We start from the raw sequence: 25,541 nt of genomic DNA on the forward strand, positions 1-25,541 counted from the left end.
CATAATATTTTTAAATTATTTTTCCTACGAAGAGGAATATTATATTTGAGTGAGTGCACTAATAATAGTGCTATAATCATTATTTTGGTCACATGAATAATTATACTATGGTATTTTATTAATGAGTGACTTTACCATAGTTTTGTGATTTTTATTTAATCACCCTTCACACTTTATTTAATTTCCCATACCATATGTTATATGTCTCAATTTTGCTAAGTATGGAATTGAGAGAGTAGAGATTGAGAGTATAGAGGATGAGAGAGTAGAGATGAGAGTGTAGAGATTAGAGAGAGATTAGAGAGAGAGAGAGAAAAGATTAGAGAGAGAGGAGCATTAATTATCAAATATTTCATAAGATATGCAAGATCAAATTCAATCTTGCAAAAGCCAAATCTCTCTCTCCCCCACTAAAAATTTCGATCACCCCTCTCTCCCTCACTATAATTTTCACCCAACACACATACATACACTCATCATCTTCTTCACCTCACACTTCCACCATTTTCCTCCATTAGAGCAAACCTTCGAAGCTTCCAATAATACTACTAAACACCTCACATCACTCTAAAACTCTCCATAAACACTATCTATCCTCATTTGATCAAGAAAATCCTTGAAGAAGAAGCTCCAAAGTAGAGTGAGAAAGTGAGAAATTTTGGTAAGAACTTGGGTAAGTAACCATGTCTTCCCTAAAATCTTGTTTGAAAGATGTTATGTGAGTGTATTCTTGAAAGATGAGCAAGAAAATCACCCCTCCCTTTTCTTTTCCAAATTTTCGAAAAAAAGGGGGTCTCCATCCCTTCAAAAATTTTTCTTTTTCTTTTCTTGATTTGAGGTGAAAAATGAGAGTTATGTGATGTATATTGATGTTTGATATATGTTGTGAAATATGTGTCATGAGATGTGAAACTTTGATGGAAGTTAGTTTACCCCAAAAATGGTAACTTTTGAGTTAATGAGTTAAATGATGAATTGATGATGTAAATGAGTCTATGAGGTGTATATGATGATGATTGATGGATTAATTTAAGTATATGATGTCAATTGGAGTTTTTGATGTGGGTTAGTATGCTAAAATTAGGGATATGTGTATATATGCCCTTATTGGTGAATTGATGGTTTTGATGTGAGAATAATTGGTTAAAAATGAAAGATCTATGAGTAGATTAAAGATTTGTATGTGTTTGTAAAAATTTCAAAGAGTTAGTTAGTAAAAATTAGGACTTTTTAGTCTATGTGTTATTTAAGTGTTTTTGCTTGGGATATATGTTTTTAAGCATGATAGTAGTGTCTTTGTATTTTTGATTAAGTCTATTGTAGGCTAAATAAAATTTTGACTAAGTTTAGTTTGTATGAGTTTTGAATTTTTTATATGATGTGAGTTTGATGCTTTATAAAATGAGGTTTATTTGCTCTATGATCATTATGAGAATTTTATCCATGTTTTGCTAAGAATTTTTTGTTGATACATGGATTTTCATAAAAATGTAATAAATATAGTTTTTATGATAAAAAGAGAGTAAATATGAGAATAATGAGTTATATGATGTAAATGATCATATTTGAGTATTTGAGAAATTTCGAGCATGAAATTGAGAAGGAAATTGTTAGATATGTTCGTTGAAGTGTTTTCTATGAGATTTGAGTGGATGATGTAAGAAAAGAGTCGAGATTGAGTATTACGAGTATTTTGATGTATTTGAATGTTTTTAAGTGCTTTAAGTGCTTAAAATGAGTTTTGATGTGTTTGCTTAGTATAAATGTTGAGTTGAGCATGTTTGCTTGTGTGTATGTTTCGGAGTCGTTTTTCACGACCCACTGACCTACTGTTTTCGAGGGGTTCTTGATACCCAAACGCCCTGAAAATTTTATGGTAGGTATATTTGAGAGTCTTGAACACACCGGTAAAATTTCAAGTCATTTGGACTTCGTTTGCTATTTTTATAAAATGTAAAACTAAAACTGCTACGTTCTGCCGAATTGTTCGTGAGTAGCCAATAGAGTCATCGTTTCCAGTAGCTTTTCTTAGCATTCTGGAACCCAAATTTTTATGGTTGCGACCTGAGTGTCCTATCTAAGTACCCACAAAAGTTCAGACCGTTTTGACAACGTTTACTATTTTTCAAAAATCAAACTTTCCGATTGCTCAAAACTGCCGAATATGGTAGACCGTGGTAAAAACGCCATATCTCCCAAACCACTTGGAGTTTCTGACTCTACTTTTTTTTGAATGAAACTAGACTCAAATACCTTTCTTTTGGTATGAGTCTGGAGTCCAGAAGATGTCGGAGTCAGAACGTGTTGAATTTTGAAGTTGAGTCAGTGGGAAAACAGAACATGATTTGTTGATGTTTGATTGTATTTTCTTATGTGCCTTATGTGTTTATGTTGCCTAAGTGTTTTAATGAGATTAGACGAGTCTTATATGAGAGATAAATCGAGACTTAGAACCATGATTTTCTTGAAACCTATCCTTGGACTTAAGGATTTGAAATGAGTGAAGAAGTTTATGTAGAGTCGATTAAGAGATAGAATATAAGATAGAGCATGAGTTAAGACATGAGTTTTTGTCGTTGAGTTCTAATCGAGATTCTTTTTATGACATGAACCTTCGATGATGACGATGATCCCTGAAGACACGAGCAGAGCAGGGAAGTAAGTAACTCCGCTTTGACGGGAGTTTTTGAGTAAGGTCTTCAGGTGGGCAATATTTTGAGTATACGTATATCGTATGAACTTTCTTAAATGATATAATGATGTTATGAGCTTATCAAATAATTTGAGATAAATGATGTTTGAGAACTGTTTGACTTGCCAATTTTTGATGTTGAGCTTGTATGTTACCCTCTACTGATGAGATGAGACGAATTCGGGTCCTGGGCAGTTGATAGCTATCCTGCCAGGGCTAGTGTACACAGAGGTGACTGTGAGCCGTTGAGCGAATCGGCCGGTCACGGTACTTGAGAGGGAGGCCTACTTCTCAGTACCTTTGATGATGATGAGTTGTAGATGTGGTACATGCATGATGAGTACTTTGATAGCGCTATCGTTTATTTATGATGTTGATTATTAAAACTGCATGCACAGATTCATTTAATACTAACTTATTTCTGTGTATTGCTGAGATGTGGCAAGCTTCAAACTTATAGCTCTAAGAGCGCCTTTCTTGTTTTTCGGCGTTTGCCCACTGAGTATTATGTACTCACGCCCTGCATGTATTTCTAAATGTGCAGGCTAAGCGAGGAGCGAGATTGGTCTGGTGCTGGCGGGGAATTGTTAAAGGATGTATTTACTTTATCGTATTTCCATTTTGACGATAAAGTCTTGATAATTAATATACTTTGATTTTCTTTTGAATTTAAGCAATGTACTCACGGTTATATGTCTTCATACATATAATCGGTTCACCTTTTGCTGCGATACTCTGCATATTATGATTCCTTACGAAAAATGAGCGATACCCGTTTTGTTTTTGTTCGTGAAATTCCTGATAATTAAAAAGTTATAACGACATTGACGATTTTACCCTTGGGTTCATTTATAATGATTTCTTTAACACCTTTTGATGCGAGCTTCCGCTTGATGTTCGACCTATTCTTCTTATCTTTTATTCTTTTAAAAATAGTCGTATCGATACTCGTACCCCACTATCACTAGTGTCGGGAATCGGGCTGCGACAGGGTGGTATCAGAGCAGGTCATCTGCTCTGAGTCTATTGCTTGACTGAGTTGAACCTTTGATTGTTTCTACTCTTTCAAAATTGAGTACTAGCCTAATTTGAATTCTTAGGCTAATTTGAGAGAGTCAGTTTGAAACGAAACCCCAGCACCCCATCTCCTCCGGCTTAACGAGGTAAGAGGTTGATGTTGATTCACTTATGAGTTATGTATTATTTTAATGATGAAATTGTGTGAGATGATGAATTCTGATACGAGGCAGTTGATGTGAAATACGAGGAGAGATGTTGAGGCTAGTATCCACGGGATTGATGAGGCTGAGGCCATCACTCACCTGATTCCACAGCTGCCACCCGAGTGGCGAGACTGGGCGGCTTCGCTGGTGCCGCAGTATATCAGGAGGACTGAGTTAGGGCGGTTGGTGAGCGCCAATTTTCGTGGTTTCATCGCGACGTTGAGCCACCGCTACCTTGTTTATGGCGAGCCACCTTCACCGCCGTATGGAGAGTCTGAGGGACCAGCCCAGGGAAGGGAGCTTGTTGTTGTGCCCCCACTTCCCGAGGAGCCGTTTCCGATTGCCCCTCTACCCCCAGCTGATCCGATTTCAGTTTCTCTCGAGTCTGATGATCCAGAGCCGATGGTTTTCGAGCCGTACTCACCTGGGATTGAGCGTGATCCGTTTGCGCTTGTATCACTTATTCCTTCTCCCAGTACTGATTTCCCGCCTTGGGATTTGACACCGGCGACGACACCGTTGCCATTGCCACCTGTTGAGTCGGCATAGCCGATTGTTTCTGTTGAGCCTCAGATACAGTATGTGCCCTTTTATCCTTATCCGAGGGTTGCCCCGTTGCCTGAGCCGGGCACTTTGGCTTTTCAGACGTATATACACTCGATTTTATATTCACCGTCCCGAGACGCCCAGGAAGGAAGGTCTCGGCCAGTACACCTGGACAGTGATGAGGAGGACTCGGATGAGGAAACTCCAGAGATGACGGTCGGCCACGGACGGACCCAGCCATTACAGCGTCATATCGCTGCCAACGGAATCGAGACATGGGTACCTGTTCCCGAGGTGCCGGTTTATGGTCCGATGATGGACACCGACGTCGAGGATGAGCCGAGCGACGATAGCGTCTACCGACTGATCGACGAGTACGAAAGTCAGGAGTCGGAGCCGAGTGAGGAGACGGAGTCGAGTGAGGATATGGAGGTTGACGATGCGACGAGCAGGATTTCAGGAGACGACGACTAGCGATCACGTGTATCTAGTAGACGCGTACATATGTATAGATGCATAGTTGATATATACGTATATGTATATATATAGGTAGAGAGGCATAATATAGTGTGTATGTGTACATAGCATAGATCTATAGATGCTTAGTACCTATGATGCTTGTATAGTTAAAGCATCATTTTAGTGTTAGGACCTTTGTACATAGGATCCTACTTTTGTAAAAGACCTCGAGAGAGAGGCAATTTTCCATATATATATATACAGAGATGTAGATGATTAGTGAATTTCACTATCTTTATCAGAGCTTTGAGAATGATGATGATGTTGAGGCTTGATGATAAATGAGAAATAGAGATTGATGAGAATTACGAACGATGATAGACGAGAAATAGACTGGATGAGAGTTTTGAGAACTTTGAGATCACAAATAAGATATAGAAGTGAAATGAAAAACGAGGATTTGTATTTTGTAATGACGAACGGTTAGTTTAGAAGTCGATAGTTATATAACTCTTTTTCCTTTATAGTATACCTCCGAGAAGAAGAGGGAACCGAAGGAACATAAACCGAGAAGAAGATGAAGAAGAGGAGCAGAGAAACCAACCGTTGAGATAATACGACGAGAGTTAGAGTTTTCATCGCGATTTATAGACACGACCTTAATAGAACGAACGTAGTATGGAGACCTCATGGGATGCATAATACTATTGACCAATTGTACTTCGCAATAGAGGTACTTTCACCGGGACCGCGCGTATTATCGCTAGAGTAGTCATGAGGGTAGACTTATTGAGTCCCTATCCCGCTTGGTCGTATTTAAATTTTTCTGCATCCATTTGAACTCCCACAGGAGAAGAACTATTTACTATTGAGAAATTTTTTTTCCAGATCCACTGTATTTGAGCCTGACCCGTTTGTGTTGGAAATTTTTACCCCTTGCTTTAACAGTGGACAATATATTCATTTTCCACTTAGTGGATTGTTTCTACCTCCAGTATTGATTTATTCCTATCATATCGTATCTCAGTTTCATTCTAGATTCTGTTCTAGCTTTTGATCTTACCTTGATTTTAACTTCTTCATTATCCTTGAAATAGCACTGGCTATTATGGAATTATTCCATTACTTGAGCTCGTCTTGTTCAAGATCAGACATTTTATTCATCACATCCTATTCCCTACCACATCCGACAAGAGCTAGGAATGTCTAGGTAACTAGGATGGTATAATAAGAAGAGTGTTTGGAAGAAACACGAGTTATGGCAGCAGTCGTAGAATATATTATTACGGGACGAGCACAACTTTTCGATTATGGATTTTCTTCTATTAGCCAAGTATGTAGAAAGCTAACTAATTCGAGGATGAGAAGAAGCGATGCTAAGCCAGAATAGGCAACAGCAGATACAAGGAGATCGAGATTACAGATTAGAGCAGATAACGTTTTCGACGATAGCAGACTGGGATGATGACTAGTATAGAAGTAGCATCGTCGTAATAATAGGGGATGTTTTATTTTCGTTTGCCCCGCAATTGGTAAGAGTTCTCGAAAGAGAAAATTTTCTTATATGTCTATATGACGATGACCAGAGAGTCTCTATGCTTGAGTAGAGTTTTGAGCTGAGGTTGCGATGATAGACATGAGATATGTCTTTGACGATGAGTTATGAGAATCGAGAAAATAATATGATGTCGAGTAAGAGTCTTACGATTTGTGAGTTATGAGAATTAGTTCTAAGGTTGATATATGTTCCCTTAGACTTTTACCGAGAAAGAAAAACCGATCGAAGAAAGAAATAGAGTTGACGATATGAGATAAGGCAATAAAACCGTAGCTGAATACGAACGTCAGTTTCGCGACTTGGTTCGGTATGCCACTTGTCGAGAAGAGTTGAACGAGAAGATGTTCGATCAGGCTTGAGACAGGAAGTACGAGACGATTTAACGAGTCAGAATGCGGTTATGTGTACTGAAGCATTAAATAGAGCATTTAATATAGAACTGGCAATGCAGCCAGAGAACGTGATTTGAGCTTCAGCACCCAAACGAGTTAGAGCACTCAGACGTGTAATCCATCCTTTTCTGGATGCAGGCAAGAAGAAAAGAGAAAATGGGACGACCGAAGTCAAGATCCCCAAGGAGCCGTGGCGGAGTCAAAATACGCCACCGTGACATCAGAACTGAGATGAACAGCCTTATAATTGGCCCAGCTGCCCCAGCAGCAGTTTTTCAAAGACCGCGAGGGTTATCGCTTTGTCGAAGAGCAATAAATTACGTCGGAGATAACGCAAGATGAGACAGAATAGCTGTTACACCTGCGGAAGGGTCGGGCACTACTCGAAACAGTGTTCGAATCGTCAGCAAAGTGGAAGCGGAGGACGACCAAGTCAGTTTCGGCCGCAACTCAAAGCAATGGAGGGAATCCTATCGCCACCTCTACCACAGCGACAACAGCCAGCCTATCGACCACATCGATCAAGAAGGCAACTACCAGCCCCGCAGGCGAATCAACCGCATCATCAGAGACTGTTCGCGTTTGAGTAGAAAGCACCAGACAAGAATAGAAGAATTTTGTCAGATATAGGCGAGTTGAAAGATGTGCCCATAGTATGTTTGTTCGACACTGAACATAGAGCTTGCTCCACAACCTCTAAAGAGTAGCCACACCATAGGCAGAATTACTACGGTTTCATCCGTGTGACCTAACTTAGAATTTAAGTTAGAATCGATTAAGTTCGAGGCTAGAAACTTGAGATTGATGCCTATGTGGCACTTGGATATAATTTTGGAATGGACTGGTTAGAAAAAAATCGTGCGAAGATACAATACACGGAGAGACGAATATATTTTCAGCCATTTGGCCGAGAACCAATTTCCTTCATTGGTATTGAGAGAAAATGGAAGAAGATGCCGATTATCTCGGCGCTGCAAGCAAGAAATCTCTTGCAAAGAAAAGATACAACCGCGTACGTTATATATTTGAACCAGAGGGATGAATTCAAGGCAAACGTTGACGACGTGCCAGATGTGCGAGAGTATACAGACGTTTTTCCTGAAACTTTACCGGGATTACCCCAGATCGACAGCTTGAGTTTACGATCGAGTTAGAGCCTAGCGCCGTACCTACGTCGAAAGCGCCGTACAGAATGGCCCCCGCTGAGTTGCAAGAGTTGAAGCTGTAACTACAAGAACTTCTAGATATGGGTTTCATTCGACCCAGTGTTTCCCCGTGGGGAGCACCAGTTCTTTTTGTTAAAAGAAGAATGGAAACTTGAGGATGTGTATCGACTGTTGAGAGTTGAACAAAGTGACGTTAAAGAATAAGTATCCGTTACCCTGGATCGATGATCTGTTCGATCGACTACAAGGAGCGAGCACTTTTTCAAAAATTGACTTGAGAACGGGATACCATCAGCTAAAGGTACGATCGGAAGATATTCCGAGGACGGCATTTCGTATAAGATACGGACACTAGGAGTTTATAGTAATTCCTTTCGATTTGACGAATGCTCCGGCAATATTCATGGATCTCATAAATCGCATTTTCGCGAATACCGAGACAAGTTCGTGATAGTCTTTATAGACGATATCCTGATTTACTCGAAGAGTAAACGAGAACGCAAAGAGCGTATGATGATCGTGTTAGAAAGATTACGAGCTGAAAAGCTTTAAGCGAGGTTAGCAAATGAAAGTTCTGGCCTGAAGAAGTCAATTTTCTCGCCCATATTGTTTCTGCGAGAGGAATCGAAATGGACCCAGCGAAAGTCCAAGCGGTACAGGAGCGGAGATCGCCAACCACACCGCACGAGATTCGCAGTTTTCTGGGATTAGCAGGATACTATCGACGTTTTATTAGCGGCTTTTCGAAAATCGCTAAGCCATTGACGCACCTGCTAAAGAAAGAAGTCAAGTTCGTTTGGACGGACGAAGGCGAGCGGAGTTTTCAAAAGCTGAAGAAAAGGCTTATTATTGCACCAGTGTTAGCTATTCCAAAAGCGGATCAAGAGTATGCAGTTTATACTGATGCATCGAAAAATGGTCCAAGATGTGCACTGATACAAGAGTGAAAAGTTATAGCGTATGCTTCACGACAACTGAGACCGCATGAAGTGATTTATCTAACGCATGATTTAGAATTAGCAGCCGTAGTGCATGCTTTGAAGATCTGGAGACACCATCTCTACGGAGTACGGTGTGAGATATACACCGATCATGAGAGTCTCAAATATTTCTTTGAGCAAAAAGATCTGAACATACGACGAAGAAGATGGCTAGAGTTGATGAAGGACTACGATTGTGGAATAAATTATCACCCTGGAAAAGCTAACGTTGTAACCGACGCATTGAGCAGAAAGAATCAGGGAGAGTTAGGATTTCTCCTTACACGAGAAGTGAACCCAATCAAGGAATTCGAGAAGATGAATTAGGAGGTAGAGATACCACCACCAACGACAGAAATAATAATTTCTGCACTGAGCATGACACCTGACTTACGATCGAGAATAGTCACAGCTCAGAGAGAGGATGAGAAGATGGAAAGATTGCGAATGAAGATTCGAATCGAGAAAATAGAGAATTATCAAGAGGCGACAGATAATGCCATTTTAGTTTTAAGAGAGCGACTGTGTGTGCCTGATAAAGAAGAGCTGAGAAACGAAATTTCGAGAGAAGCTCATGATACCCCTTACACCGCACACGCGAAAAGTATAAAAATGTGCCAAAACTGAAACGACGCTTTGATAGGAGAATAAGAAGCGAGAGAGGGCATCTTCCGCAGAAAGATGTTTGACGTGTTAACACATGAAGGCGCCATTTTGGCAACCTTATACAATTATACCTATTAAAGACTTCCACAATAGAAGTGAGACCACTTAGCCATGAGTTATGGCAATCGATTAGCAAAATCGAGAAAAGAAAACTCAACAATTGAGTAATCACTGATAGATTCTTTTGACGTTAGAAACGATGTTTGTGTGAGTTTTTCCCTATCCCGGGGAGCATGTCATTTTCGAGTTATCGAAGAACTCAAACCGAGATATATATAGGACCTTATGATATGTATTAGAGTAAATAGGCCATGTAGCCTATAAACTAGCGTTGCCTCTGAGCTTCGCGAACGTCCATGACGTTTTCCATGTTTCTCAATTGAGAAAGTTCGTGTTTGATCCAAAACACGTCATCTATCAAGAAGAAGTGTCCCTGGAACCAGTTTTGAGCTACGAAGAGATAAACCTGATGCTATGCAGGACTGGAAGATCCAATAATTGAGGGACGAATCGATTCCTTTGATAAAAATCCAATGGAGATATCACAGTCAAGAAGAATCAACATGGGAAGTTGAAGAGAAGATGAAAGAGAAGTACCCAGAGCTTTTACCCGAAGGTGAATAACTCAAATTTCGGGACGAAATTTTTTTTAAGGGGGGTAGGATGTAACACCCCGTACTTTTCCTATGTTGTGAGATAGTGTCTTAACACTAATGAGAGTACTGAGATGTCAAATTACGAGACTTTTTTTTTATGAGCAGATAAGACAGTTTGTCTTTTAAATAGAGATACGAGTGAATAAACCGATGATGGAATTAGAGTGATGAGATTTGAGAAATGAGTTGAGATAGAGATGCTGATTGATTTGAGCTGAGATTTTATTTTATTTCCAACTACCGGGAATAGAGATTACCGGATACTGAATTATCAGAGACTGACTGTCCTATTAAGAAAATAGGAATACTGAGTTGGAAATAGAGTCGAAGAAGAAAGAGTGAGAAACCTTGATAAATAGAGTCGGTCCGAGAGATGTCTAGTTTGTTTGCGTTGTCGACTGCTTTAATGTGACATTATGTGAAATTACGTGACTGATCGATTATGTGATTTTCGTGATGTGTGTCACTGTGACCGAGTTATTATGATTTTTATTCGAGACCTTAGCATTTGGAATTTTGATTGAGTTTCCAAAGCAAGTATGGGTTATTTTTATCGAGAAATCGAATGATGCCGGTTTATGAAAATTTTTCCGGGCATAATATTTTTAAATTATTTTTCCTACGAAGAGGAATATTATATTTGAGTGAGTGCACTAATAATAGTGCTATAATCATTATTTTGGTCACATGAATAATTATACTATGGTATTTTATTAATGAGTGACTTTACCATAGTTTTGTGATTTTTATTTAATCACCCTTCACACTTTATTTAATTTCCCATACCATATGTTATATGTCTCAATTTTGCTAAGTATGGAATTGAGAGAGTAGAGATTGAGAGTATAGAGGATGAGAGAGTAGAGATGAGAGTGTAGAGATTAGAGAGAGATTAGAGAGAGAGAGAGAAAAGATTAGAGAGAGAGGAGCATTAATTATCAAATATTTCATAAGATATGCAAGATCAAATTCAATCTTGCAAAAGCCAAATCTCTCTCTCCCCCACTAAAAATTTCGATCACCCCTCTCTCCCTCACTATAATTTTCACCCAACACACATACATACACTCATCATCTTCTTCACCTCACACTTCCACCATTTTCCTCCATTAGAGCAAACCTTCGAAGCTTCCAATAATACTACTAAACACCTCACATCACTCTAAAACTCTCCATAAACACTATCTATCCTCATTTGATCAAGAAAATCCTTGAAGAAGAAGCTCCAAAGTAGAGTGAGAAAGTGAGAAATTTTGGTAAGAACTTGGGTAAGTAACCATGTCTTCCCTAAAATCTTGTTTGAAAGATGTTATGTGAGTGTATTCTTGAAAGATGAGCAAGAAAATCACCCCTCCCTTTTCTTTTCCAAATTTTCGAAAAAAAGGGGGTCTCCATCCCTTCAAAAATTTTTCTTTTTCTTTTCTTGATTTGGGGTGAAAAATGAGAGTTATGTGATGTATATTGATGTTTGATATATGTTGTGAAATATGTGTCATGAGATGTGAAACTTTGATGGAAGTTAGTTTACCCCAAAAATGGTAACTTTTGAGTTAATGAGTTAAATGATGAATTGATGATGTAAATGAGTCTATGAGGTGTATATGATGATGATTGATGGATTAATTTAAGTATATGATGTCAATTGGAGTTTTTGATGTGGGTTAGTATGCTAAAATTAGGGATATGTGTATATATGCCCTTATTGGTGAATTGATGGTTTTGATGTGAGAATAATTGGTTAAAAATGAAAGATCTATGAGTAGATTAAAGATTTGTATGTGTTTGTAAAAATTTCAAAGAGTTAGTTAGTAAAAATTAGGACTTTTTAGTCTATGTGTTATTTAAGTGTTTTTGCTTGGGATATATGTTTTTAAGCATGATAGTAGTGTCTTTGTATTTTTGATTAAGTCTATTGTAGGCTAAATAAAATTTTGACTAAGTTTAGTTTGTATGAGTTTTGAATTTTTTATATGATGTGAGTTTGATGCTTTATAAAATGAGGTTTATTTGCTCTATGATCATTATGAGAATTTTATCCATGTTTTGCTAAGAATTTTTTGTTGATACATGGATTTTCATAAAAATGTAATAAATATAGTTTTTATGATAAAAAGAGAGTAAATATGAGAATAATGAGTTATATGATGTAAATGATCATATTTGAGTATTTGAGAAATTTCGAGCATGAAATTGAGAAGGAAATTGTTAGATATGTTCGTTGAAGTGTTTTCTATGAGATTTGAGTGGATGATGTAAGAAAAGAGTCGAGATTGAGTATTACGAGTATTTTGATGTATTTGAATGTTTTTAAGTGCTTTAAGTGCTTAAAATGAGTTTTGATGTGTTTGCTTAGTATAAATGTTGAGTTGAGCATGTTTGCTTGTGTGTATGTTTCGGAGTCGTTTTTTACGACCCACTGACCTACTGTTTTCGAGGGGTTCTTGATACCCAAACGCCCTGAAAATTTTATGGTAGGTATATTTGAGAGTCTTGAGCACACCGGTAAAATTTCAAGTCATTTGGACATCGTTTGCTATTTTTATAAAATGTAAAACTAAAACTGCTACGTTCTGCCGAATTGTTCGGTGAGTAGCCAATAGAGTCATCGTTTCGAGTAGCTTTTCTTAGCATTCTGGAACCCAAATTTTTATGGTTGCGACCTGAGTGTCCTATCTAAGTACCCACAAAATTTCAGACCGTTTTGACAACGTTTACTATTTTTCAAAAATCAAACTTTCCGATTGCTCAAAACTGCCGAATATGGTAGACCGTGGTAAAAACGCCATATCTCCCAAACCACTTGGAGTTTCTGACTCTACTTTTTTTTGAATGAAACTAGACTCAAATACCTTTCTTTTGGTATGAGTCTGGAGTCCAGAAGATGTCGGAGTCAGAACGTGTTGAATTTTGAAGTTGAGTCAGTGGGAAAACAGAACATGATTTGTTGATGTTTGATTGTATTTTCTTATGTGCCTTATGTGTTTATGTTGCCTAAGTGTTTTAATGAGATTAGACGAGTCTTATATGAGAGATAAATCGAGACTTAGAACCATGATTTTCTTGAAACCTATCCTTGGACTTAAGGATTTGAAATGAGTGAAGAAGTTTATGTAGAGTCGATTAAGAGATAGAATATAAGATAGAGCATGAGTTAAGACATGAGTTTTTGTCGTTGAGTTCTAATCGAGATTATTTTTATGACATGAACCTTCGATGATGACGATGATCCCTGAAGACACGAGCAGAGCAGGGAAGTAAGTAACTCCGCTTTGACGGGAGTTTTTGAGTAAGGTCTTCAGGTGGGCAATATTTTGAGTATACGTATATCGTATGAACTTTCTTAAATGATATAATGATGTTATGAGCTTATCAAATAATTTGAGATAAATGATGTTTGAGAACTGTTTGACTTGCCAATTTTTGATGTTGAGCTTGTATGTTACCCTCTACTGATGAGATGAGACGAATTCGGGTCCTGGGCAGTTGATAGCTATCCTGCCAGGGCTAGTGTACACAGAGGTGACTGTGAGCCGTTGAGCGAATCGGCCGGTCACGGTACTTGAGAGGGAGGCCTACTTCTCAGTACCTTTGATGATGATGAGTTGTAGATGTGGTACATGCATGATGAGTACTTTGATAGCGCTATCGTTTATTTATGATGTTGATTATTAAAACTGCATGCACAGATTCATTTAATACTAACTTATTTCTGTGTATTGCTGAGATGTGGCAAGCTTCAAACTTATAGCTCTAAGAGCGCCTTTCTTGTTTTTCGGCGTTTGCCCACTGAGTATTATGTACTCACGCCCTGCATGTATTTCTAAATGTGCAGGCTAAGCGAGGAGCGAGATTGGTCTGGTGCTGGCGGGGAATTGTTAAAGGATGTATTTACTTTATCGTATTTCCATTTTGACGATAAAGTCTTGATAATTAATATACTTTGATTTTCTTTTGAATTTAAGCAATGTACTCACGGTTATATGTCTTCATACATATAATCGGTTCACCTTTTGCTGCGATACTCTGCATATTATGATTCCTTACGAAAAATGAGCGATACCCGTTTTGTTTTTGTTCGTGAAATTCCTGATAATTAAAAAGTTATAACGACATTGACGATTTTACCCTTGGGTTCATTTATAATGATTTCTTTAACACCTTTTGATGCGAGCTTCCGCTTGATGTTCGACCTATTCTTCTTATCTTTTATTCTTTTAAAAATAGTCGTATCGATACTCGTACCCCACTATCACTAGTGTCGGGAATCGGGCTGCGACAGAAAAACGATTACAACGTCAAACGACGTATCCCACGAATCAACGAACCACGAAGAACAACAGCAGTAAAAACAACACACATTATTAATCGTACATAAATTAATAATAGAGCCAAGAAAATAATCCTGGGCTCTGATACCAATTGAAGGAATATTAAACTGAATTAACGTTCCGCTTTGCCCGATGATCGTTTCTTGGTTATTATTAATTTATCAAACAACAATTAATCCTAACATGCTCATATGAATTTAACAGCTGCACATAGGTGTTAGGAAATACTTACTTGTAAAACGGATGCAGAGATCGTTGATGATTGCGTCGAAAGACTCCAGTTCTGATCTTCTCGACTGTATCCCGCTCAGCTTTCACCGTTGGATGGACAACGAGCTGTGAAAGTCCCAAGGCAGAAATCTCCCAACATTTTCTGCGCCTCCTCTCAGCTCTCAAACCCTAATAATTATCAGTGTATATTTCTTGAGAGCTGATAGCTGTATTTTATATTAAAATAAGCAGTAGGGGGCGCCACTTTAGGGTAGGGGCGATTTCTGCTCCTTCTAGGGCTAGGAGTCATTGGGCCAGTGCAGGGACCAGATACAAGGAATAAAGTTAGGCCTCAAATAAATTAATTTATCTATGGTCAGCCCAGACCATAATTAATTTATAAATATCAGTTCATTCCACTAGAGAACCGATATTGACTTACCCCTTTATTGCCGGTGATGAGTCGGGGCTTGTATTTAGACTTATTAAATCCTCGTATTTAAAATATCCGACATCCATTAATTAATTAGAGCTCTGACAACCTAAATTAATTAATCTCTTTGTAATCCTTAAGCAGTACCACTCAAACTTTATTATTACGCCTGAACTTAATCAACCTGCAGGGTTTAGCGCAATAAACCTTATTGAGCTCCTTAAGGGGATGTCATTATCCTATACTGGATACGGGTACTAATACAGATAATCAAATATCATATATTAACCGCTATCACCCAAGATACAGAGTACTCGAGTTAGTATATAACTTTCACCCATAGTAAGTCAAAGTGATATACGAATTAACATATATATTTGAATACTTATTAGTATTAAGATCTTATGAGTCACCGAGATCTTGATTCTTCACTTATGTCAGATAGAAGAATACATCTCACTGTTGGTCCTATCAATACGTAATGACGTACCAGTAGAGACAAGTAGTAAAGATAAACTACTTCCATCTATACTGCAGCCTAAACCAATAACTTGTCCTAGAGTTATTTCGGCTGTGATCATATTATATCTCTTAAGGTTATTCCAATTATACGATCTTCTGTGATACACCGTATAACCGTATAATCTACTTATATAGAGATAAAGAACATACATATGCAATCATGAACACAATCAGATAGGAGATTAGATAGTGAACTTAGGAAACATTGTATACAAGCATAAAACATTCTTGCTTTCAGTATACAAATCCAACAGTATTAAACCCTGCAGGTGGAATTAGTTCCTATACGATAATAAGTTTAAGTGGTAGCACTCGAGATGTCGTTTATTATTAAACGACTAATTAATTAATTAATTGATCGTCAGAGAAATTAATTAATTAATGGATATTGGATATCTTAAATACGAGGATTAATTAAGTCTAATACTAGCCCCGACTCACCTAAAGAATAAAGAGGTAATTCAGTATTAATTTTCTAGTGGAATAAATTAATATTTGTGTCTCGATTTTATTCTGGGCTGAATAAGAAAATCGAGCACTGGGAGGCCAAACTTTATTCAAGCTAGTAGATCCCCGCTTGGCCCAATAAAGGTTCAACTCCTTAAGTGGGCGTCCCCTCCTCTCTTAAGCCATTGAGCTTGGTTTGATTTAATTATGTTTTGGGCTTATTATTTAGGTATGTCTAATACCTTGTATAAGTAATAAGACAACCCTAAACCTAATTAATTAATCACACACGTGAGGAGACGCCAACTTTGAGGGAGAGGGCTTGAAGCACGTTGCCACCCAACGCCGAGCTCTACCGTGGGAACAAGTTGGAAGATCAACACTGGAGTCTTTGATCGTCGAATTTGCAAATAAGTTTCAAACCCTTGCAATAGGCACTTGTGATTTTTGTATGTACTTGTTTGGCATCCGGAATGGGTCACGGGCAAATGGATCATACGTCAAACTATGGTTCCTACAAAATGTAGATTTACAACCAAATCATTTAACGGAGAAGAAAAGAGAATGATGTGCTAAGAATGATGAAAGCTTCAAATTATTACAAGTTCCAATTATCTTAAAAAAAATCAAAACAAATAATTTTGTAGAATAAATCTAGATTTACAATCAAAACATTCAATGGAGAAGAAATAAGAGCCAAAAGTTTAATTCAGCTCTGACACGCTTTACCCAGAATCGGCAACAAGAGGGATGTGAAGCCATTCTCGAATGAGCCGAGTCACCATTTCACAATTCTTTTAAAAAACTCGCAATCACACAGAGCAGTATAAAACAATTGAAATTCGAGTTATAAATTGAAGATTTTTGGATGCAGATTAACTACTTGCGCTCATCCTGCCACCACAATTTCTCTAATAGGAAAAAGTGAAGTTGAAGTTTTCTTCTGGCTATCACAATAAATTTGACTAATCTTTGTCATGCTGACACATAGAACTATTGATTCTCTAGAATTATGAATTCCAATCAATCTAAAATACGCAGAATGACAATTGTCTTCAACCTTTTCTTTTTGGGACTATACTCAGCAAGACTTTTGGTTAGAGAGGGAGTTATCATTTAGTCATAAGGATAAGATGGTAAATTAGTAAATAATTTTAATATTTTTTAAATAAAGAGCCTATGAAGAGTAAAATGGGGGCTGTGAATATAATTACCCTTCAAATAAATATAAGAAGATGCAGCGAGTGAAGAGAAAATCCGAACTTAAGCCTTCAACGCCGATCAAGTATCTAAAAGTTACCGGCCCATAGGTTCAGCTGGCCCATTTAACTATATTGGGCTAATTGTCTAATTTCGTAAGAGCAATGGGGCCCATGAGTCATGGGTTGCACATTGCATCGTAAAAGCAATACGGCCCATAGTTTTATTTATTTCATATGGTTATTGGGATATAATGAAATTTTGAAATATTGTTAACTCTATTTCTGTATATTGTTTTAGCATATCAGCTGAATTAAAATAAAAAATATATAAAGAAATACTATAATTTATATTTTTTTAGCCATAATATAGGAGTGTGATTTAATATGGTAAAAAAAGGTTGGTTTGACGGAATGTGGTTAACCCTAATTTTTAGGGTTAACAGCCAGAAAATACACGAACTTTCATCGGAATTGCATATTGCACACGACCTTAAAAAATAGCCAGAAAATACACCACCTTTTATTTTAGTCGCAAATTGCATCACGATTGGGTACTTGCATAGGTGCAATTTGCGACTAAAATAAAAGGTGGTGTATTTTCTGGCTATTTTTGAAGGTCGTGTGCAATATGCAATTCCGATGAAAGTTCGTGTATTTTCTGGCTATTAACCCTAATTTTTATTCATCTATGAAAAGAATACATAGAAAATTAATAAATATTGTTGTTGTGTCCACAATAAACATCACTAAATCGATATAATGAAGTAAATCACGATAGAATCTGATATCAATGAGAATTCAACACTAGGCAAAATAGGTTGAACAATTGAAAATCGCCAATAACCTTCGGAAAAGAATCGTTTCCTTTACATCCAAAATACATACATGTCATGTATATATAAGACAAAAGACCTAAGGCAGGGGTGTCTAAACAGGGCGGGGCGGGTACTTGCGGGTACCAGACCTCGATTTTTGAGAAAATTTTCCACTCGATACCAAACCCGACATTTCCGTCGGGTACCCTAATATCCTACGTGGGAGTACCCGCATATCCGCATGTCCGTGAATTTTGCAATTTTTTTTGTTTTTTCTTTGTTTTTTAGATTAATTCGCATATCCGCATTTGTTTTTTCAACTTAAGTGACTCAACATTTATAATTTTAGAGACCAGAAAAACAAAAAATATATATTGAATTTGAGGCTCTTCCTTCCGTGAAAAAACTCAATAGAATATGTATTTAACTTTTTAAAGAATCAAGCATATAATTTTTTAGTATTTGCATTGAGGAAAGTATGAGGCTGCGTCCCTCCTCAAATTATCATAATTATTTTATGTAACTAGTGTTGTTACAGAATTATATAGTATGATAATGTCAAACTTTAATTCATTTTTACTCCAATCATCCATACAGATTCTTTAGTCCTTCATTTTACCAAGCAATACCTAAGAATATAAAAAAATATTTATTTACGTGATGCAATGTCATGCAATGTGATAAATATTCTTAGAGCACCCGAAACGCTCCTACTCGAGCGCTTACTCGAGTAGAGCGTTGCACTCGAGTAAGGCGTTGCGGGGAGGGCTTACTCGAGGCCTGCTCGAGTCTTCAAGTATACACGAGCAAGAGAGAGAATTGGCACGTGCTTTGCACGCGCTTGAATTTAAAAAAAAAAATGAAAATTTCGAATTTTGAAAAAATTTTGGCTGTTGCATTTTCTTGGAATTCGATCTCTTGACAGTTCCAATTATTATTATTATTATTATTATTATTATTATTATTATTATTATTATTATTATTATTATTATTATTATTATTATTATTATTATTATTATTATTATTATTATTATTATTATTATTATTATTTTTCTCTTCTCCTCTTTAAAAATCCCTCACTTCCCTTTCTCCCTACCACATTTGGGCCCAACCTAACCGCCTTAGTCCACTGATGCGTCTTCGACTTTTGGGCCATTTGGCCCTATTTTTCTCTTTATTTGTGTCAGTTCAGGTCTGTCCAGGGGAAAACGAAGTTGTTGAGGAAGGAAGGTCCAGTGGAGCGGAAACGGAAAGAATGTGGTTGGAATGGGCATTACCAAGCCCAGATTGCTATGTCATGTTTACCAGCATGGAGCTTCGGCCGCAGTACCTCTCCAGTCTAACTTGGGGCATGGGAACCTGAAGCAACCCACCTGGTATGAATCAAACCAAAGAAAGCAATCCGTTTGACCACTACCATGCGAAGCAGACAGCCAAAGCCAGAAAAGGAAAGTAAATCTCGGGAATTTGGAAGAAGAAAAAAGAAGACGGAGGAAAAAGCTAGAAGCATCGGAAGAAAGGGAAAGGTTGACGACAGCAAGCAGCTGGAGGCTATCTTCAATCAGATCAATCACGGATTGAGCTAAAGAAGGAAAGAAGATCTCTTTGAAGATAATGAAGATGGCGCAACTGGAGTTGGACCTTTACCATGCCGCAGTATAAAAGGATGATGGTGTGCAGCGTGGAAATCTTCTTGGCCCTTGTGAACTTTGTTTTACTTAGTTTATTACTTTAATTCTGCCGAAGTGTGGAACCCAAACAATTTACATTCCAATTCTATTTCCCATTTCCGTGTGTTTTCAGTTCGAACAAGATTCAAGGCTCGTAGCCTTAGGTATTATTTCATCTTATTTAAGTATTTCCTTTTGTTTCATGATGTGTTTAATTCATTTCGCATTTATGAATTTTGTAATGTGTGAGTAGTTCCTTAGGTGAGGTTTTAGGGGTGGAAATAATTGTTGTCAACATGTAAACATTTGTGAGGCATTTGTTCTTTCGGTTGAATCTCGTGGTTCCGAAAAGATCTGTTCGAAACCATGGGCAGTAGGGGCCTAACGGGTAATCTCCGTTCGGTAAAACGCTGTCCATGTCAAGCAAAGGCCAGGGTGTACCAGGGCGAGACAACCGGTATACCCAAGACCGAGTAGCTGAGCAGCGTCAACAAAAGACGTTGTAGATCCGGACGGTAGGGAAAGGATTGATGGGATACACTGTCCTTCTCCAGTCTTGGGCTTCTCTACAGATTATCCATCAACTGTGGCGAGGCATAAAGCCATGGTTATCAAACGATGAAGGTAATCTCTGCGCCGTAGCATGTCTATGACTGGTCGGCTGACAAGCCGGAAATGGTTGTGTCCAGGAGGGATGTGTCACTCAAAGTGCGGAGTTGGGGACTTCGGGAGAGAAGGTTGGTGAGGGTCATACTTGGTGAGTAACGGGTATGACTACCATCTAAGGAGAAGTGAAGCACTGCCTTGTGACCGGGGAATGTGTGACCTTCGGACCAAGTGACCACAATGGGATCAACCATCCTAAATGTGAAGTGTAACCCCTTGAAACGCCCCAATGTCTTTGGTCCACGCCTTGGGTTTATATGGATCACGGACGGATCATTAGTATGCCTATGTCCGAAACGAATGTTGACAATAGTTATGACCTAACCGAATAACCTCACCCCTTTGTTATTATTGATCTTGTTAATTTCTTGTGCAGAGTATACAGATTGAGACTTGTGACACCTCAGTTTGTCTTTGGAGAATAAAGTGGTTTCTCACTCCCTGCGGGATTCGACCCTACACTTGCCACTAAGACTGAACTCTTGTTATGAGACGTAGGAGCATGTATCGTCTATACTAGGCATACACAAGTATTTTGCCCGCACCGCACGATGGGTGCGTATTAAAATTAGCACCGTTGCCGGGGAGTGACGAGCAACAATTTTGTTCTCTCCTCATTCCATTTTCCGCTACTGGTGTATGCGTGGAAGTCGTAGAGTTGTAAGAGCATTGGTGTTTGACCCTGATATTGATCGCACCGAAAGGCGACTACGCGCAGAAGCACGAATAGCGAGACGCGAAGCTATGGCAGAAGTAGAAGCAGAGCAAGCAGCTACCGAGCAGGCGTAGACCCTCAGACAGTTGGCATACCCAACTAATCTCAACTTGAGGCCGAACGAAATCACCTTACCGGCAAACCCGTTCGCACCTCGTCGGTATGACCTGAAGCCTTCTTTACTTCAGATCTTACCGAAGTTCAATGGATACCAAGGAGATGATCCTCACACTCATCTCCAAGATTTTGAAATGACAATCATGCATCAATCCAATGATGAACAGCAAGAGTATGTCAAGCTGATACTCTTTCCTTTTACTTTGGTGGACAACGCGAGAAGATGGCTGTATGACCTACCCGCAGGAAGTGTCACCACATGGGCACAACTGCAACAGGCCTTCTTGGAAGAGTTCTTCCCAGCATCAAGAGTGGAGCGGATGAGATGGGATATCCGCAGCATCAGACAAGATGGGCTAGAATCCTTCTATGAATATTGGACGAGATTCAAGAGAATGATAAGCAACTGTCCTCATCACCAAATCTCTCCAAAAGATCAGGTGGAGAGTTTTGTAAAGGGCATGCGGAGGAATTATCGCAGTCTGGTCCTAGCAGCCTGTAATGGATCGTTAATGAGCAAGACTCCATTGGAGATCTTTCAATTGTTGGGCACCATGGCAGAAGAATCACGCGATGAGGGGCATGAAAGAAATCTGGAAAAACCGAGGAAAACTGAAGAGAAGGAGGAGATGTCCAAACTGGAGAAAACTATGGAAAAGAGCATGAACGAACTCAAGGAACTTCTGTCGGGTCTGACTATACCGAAGAAGATTCGCTAGTGTGGCCTTTGCGATGCCACCGGACATCAGTCCGAGAATTATCCCAATTTTGGCGAGGATATTGTTGACGTTAATGCCATCGGAGGACATGATGGAAATCCACGGAAGTATGATCCATTTGCAAACACTTACAATCCAGGGTAGAGGGATCATCCTAACTTTCGGTGGAAGCAAGATGGTCAACCCCAACAGCAGAACAATATGGGAGGACAGATGCAACATCCTCAGTATAATCAGAACCAACATCAACAACAGTATCAGCTGGGACCACCTCAATACCACAATCAGAATCAACAACAACTTCCTTACCAGCCACCACACCGGAGAGCACCTTGGGAAGAAGCTATCGAAATCATGGCTAAAGAAAGCGAGAAGTTTCGCAATGAGATTCGTGCCGGCATGAACCAAACCAACCAGCAAATTAGTCACTTGACTAAGGCAATGGCCAAATTGGAGAAGAACGCTGGTAAACTTCCAGCCATGGGAATCAACCCCAGGGAACACGCCCAGGTTGTGCTAACCGAGTTTCCAGAAGAAGAGGAAAAGGAAGAAGAGTTGTTAGCTGAGGCTGAACTGATTCAAGGAAGCTTGAATAAAAGAACTGAAGGTCCAACTGCTGAACAAATTGGAGGTAGCAGTCTAACCGATGCACCTTACCCAGGACGCCTGAGACAGAAGAATATAGAGAAGTAGGCAAGTGAAATGATGAAGATGTTCCAAAAAGTGGAGCTAACCATACCCCTACTCGATGCTATCAGGCAGATTCCTAAGTATGCTAAATTCTTGAAAGATCTTTGTTCAAGGAAAGTAAAGATGGAGGAAGAAGTCCGTTATGTGATGGGGGAGAGTGTCTCGGCGGTGATCCAACGGAAGTTACCCACGAAGAGGAAGGATCCAGGGATGTTCACCATTCCGTGCAACATTGGCGGAACAAACATGGACAAGGCCATGATGGACTTGGGAGCCTCGATCAATGTGATGCCATTGGCTGTGTACAAGAGACTGAATATTGGTGAGATGAGGAACACCCGTGTGGTCATACAGTTGGCCGACAAATCCAACGCTTACCCTGAAGGAGTGGTGGAGGATGTACTGATCAAGGTTGGAGATTTAATCTTCCCAGCTGATTTTTATGTTCTGGACACCGGACCTGAAACCGGGGAGAATGCCATTTTATTGGGAAGACCGTTCATGATGACTGCTGGAACCAAGATCGATATGAAAACCGAAATTTTAACATGTGAGTTCGATGGAGTTCAAGAAGAATTCAACATCTATGAGACCATGAAGAGAAAGCAAGTAATGGAAACGGTGGACATGATCGATGTGTTTGAACCTTTGGTGCAAGAACAGGGAATTGCTTTTGGTTCCGGGGATACCACAGAGAAAGTGATCCAGTATGGTCTGACTGATCGAGATGCAGAGCATATGGAGGATGATGAGATGAAGGAAGCCATCATGGAACTTTACTCTCTCGGAGAAAGTACCATGGAAGCTGAGTTGGAGGTAGACCAGAAGATCAATGAGCTAATTCAGGAGGTCTATTTAGCTGGAGGAACGGAGACAAGCAAACCAGAGTTATTGGCTCAGTATGGGCAGAACGAGAAGCTGTTGCCATCAATCCAGAAAGCACCCACACTAGAACTCAAGAAGCTGCCTAAACATTTTCAGTATGCTTATTTGGGTCCAGAAGAAATGCTCCCAGTTATCATCAGTGCTGACCTAACCCGTGTGCAGTAAGATCGATTGGTCAGAGTATTACGGGAGAACAGGGAAGCCATCGGTTGGACCTTACCTGATATCAAAGGCATCAGTCCCACAGAGTGCATGCACCACATCTATCTTGAGGAAGGAGCCAAACCTGTTCGAGACTCACAAAGGAAGATGAATCCCGTCATGAAGGAAGTAGTCTTGAAAGAGATTCTCAAGCTATTGGAGTTGGGAATCATCTATCCCATATCCGACAGCCAATGGGTGAGTCCAGTCCATGTCGTACCGAAGAAGTCAGGAATACAGGTTGTGGAGAATGATCAAGGCGAGCTTGTACCCACCCGTTTGCAAACAGAATGGAGAGTTTGTATTGACTACAGGAAGCTGAATGAGGCAACCAGGAAGGATCACTTCACATTGCCCTTTATCGACTAGATGCTGGAAAGACTAGCTGGTAATGCATATTACTGTTTTCTCGATGGATATTCCAGGTACATGCAAATCTTTGTAGCACATGAAGACCAGGAGAAAACCACTTTCACCTATATATTTGGAACATTTGTATACCGAAGAATGCCGTTCGGATTATGCAATGCACCGGGAACTTTTCAACGGTGCATGATGAGCATTTTCTCAGACCTACTTGAGAATTGCATTGAAGTCTTCATGGATGACTTCACCGTATATGGAAACTCTTTTGACACTTGTTTGAAGCATCTAGAGCTTGTGTTGAAAAGTTGCATGGAGAAAAGCCTGGTCCTTAACTATGAGAAATGCCATTTTATGGTGAGAGAAGGAATAGTGCTAGGGCATGTGATCTCGGAGAGGGGAATCGAGGTGGATAAATCTAAGGTCGATTCTATCGCCAAACTGCCCTACCTAACAACAATAAAGCACATACGGGCGTTCCTTGGTCATGCAGGGTTCTACCGGCGATTCATCAAAGACTTCGCCAAGATTGCTCAGCCCATGACCAGACTTCTTCAACAAGAAGTACCATTCGAGTTTGATGACGACTGCAAAGAGGCATTCACAATTTTGAGAGATAAGTTGGTGTCAGCCCCCATTATTCAACCTCCGGTTTGGTAATTACCGTTCGAAATCATGTGTGATGCCAGCAACCATGTCGTTGGAGCAGTACTAGGGCAGAAGAAAGGAAAAGAGAGTTGTATAATCTACTACGCATCTAAGACTCTAAATCCAGCACAGTACAGTTATACCACCACCGAGAAAGAACTCTTGGCAGTGGTGTTTGCCATAGAGAAATTTCGTTCCTATCTATTGGGAACAAAGGCGGTGGTCTACACAGATCATGCAGCGTTGAAGTATTTGATGGCCAAAAAAGAGTCCAAACCTCGGCTCATCAGGTGGATTCTACTTTTGCAAGAGTTCAACATCGAAATAAGAGATAAAAATGGAGCTGCCAATCTTGTGGCGGATCATTTGAGCAGGTTGCAACTGGAAGGGGATGATGGTAAGCCCATTACCGATACTTTTCTAGACGAAAAGTTATACTCCGTATGCACCCGAGTAGAAGGAGGAGAACTGAATGCTCTAGCCAACCAGGAGCCATGGTATGCCGATATAGCTAACTATCTGATCACTGAAGAGTTGCCCCCAGGATTGACAAGGTTCGAACAAAGGAAGTT

The 25,541-nt window shown here is 39.3% G+C and overlaps 1 protein-coding gene and 2 long non-coding RNA genes across 3 annotated transcripts; all 3 read left to right on the plus strand.

Annotated features, from left to right (window-relative positions):
* The first annotated feature begins 525 nt into the window (after window positions 1-525).
* Window positions 526-3,668, plus strand: LOC131019778 (uncharacterized). Its single transcript, XR_009100451.1, has 3 exons — window positions 526-673; window positions 2,640-2,703; window positions 3,237-3,668. It is a non-coding gene; the product is annotated as an uncharacterized LOC131019778 (long non-coding RNA).
* A 7,790-nt stretch (window positions 3,669-11,458) lies between these two features.
* LOC131019779 (uncharacterized) lies at window positions 11,459-14,520 on the plus strand. Its single transcript, XR_009100452.1, has 3 exons — window positions 11,459-11,606; window positions 13,574-13,637; window positions 14,171-14,520. It is a non-coding gene; the product is annotated as an uncharacterized LOC131019779 (long non-coding RNA).
* An 8,364-nt stretch (window positions 14,521-22,884) lies between these two features.
* LOC131023045 (uncharacterized) lies at window positions 22,885-23,922 on the plus strand. The gene is made up of 2 exons (XM_057952586.1): window positions 22,885-23,217; window positions 23,536-23,922. Exons 1-2 carry the CDS (start codon window positions 22,885-22,887, stop codon window positions 23,920-23,922), a joined length of 720 nt encoding a protein of 239 aa, XP_057808569.1.
* The last annotated feature ends 1,619 nt before the right edge of the window (window positions 23,923-25,541 follow it).

This window comes from Salvia miltiorrhiza, chromosome 4 (assembly GCF_028751815.1).
Source record: "Salvia miltiorrhiza cultivar Shanhuang (shh) chromosome 4, IMPLAD_Smil_shh, whole genome shotgun sequence".
In the NCBI taxonomy this organism is placed as follows: domain Eukaryota; kingdom Viridiplantae; phylum Streptophyta; class Magnoliopsida; order Lamiales; family Lamiaceae; genus Salvia; species Salvia miltiorrhiza.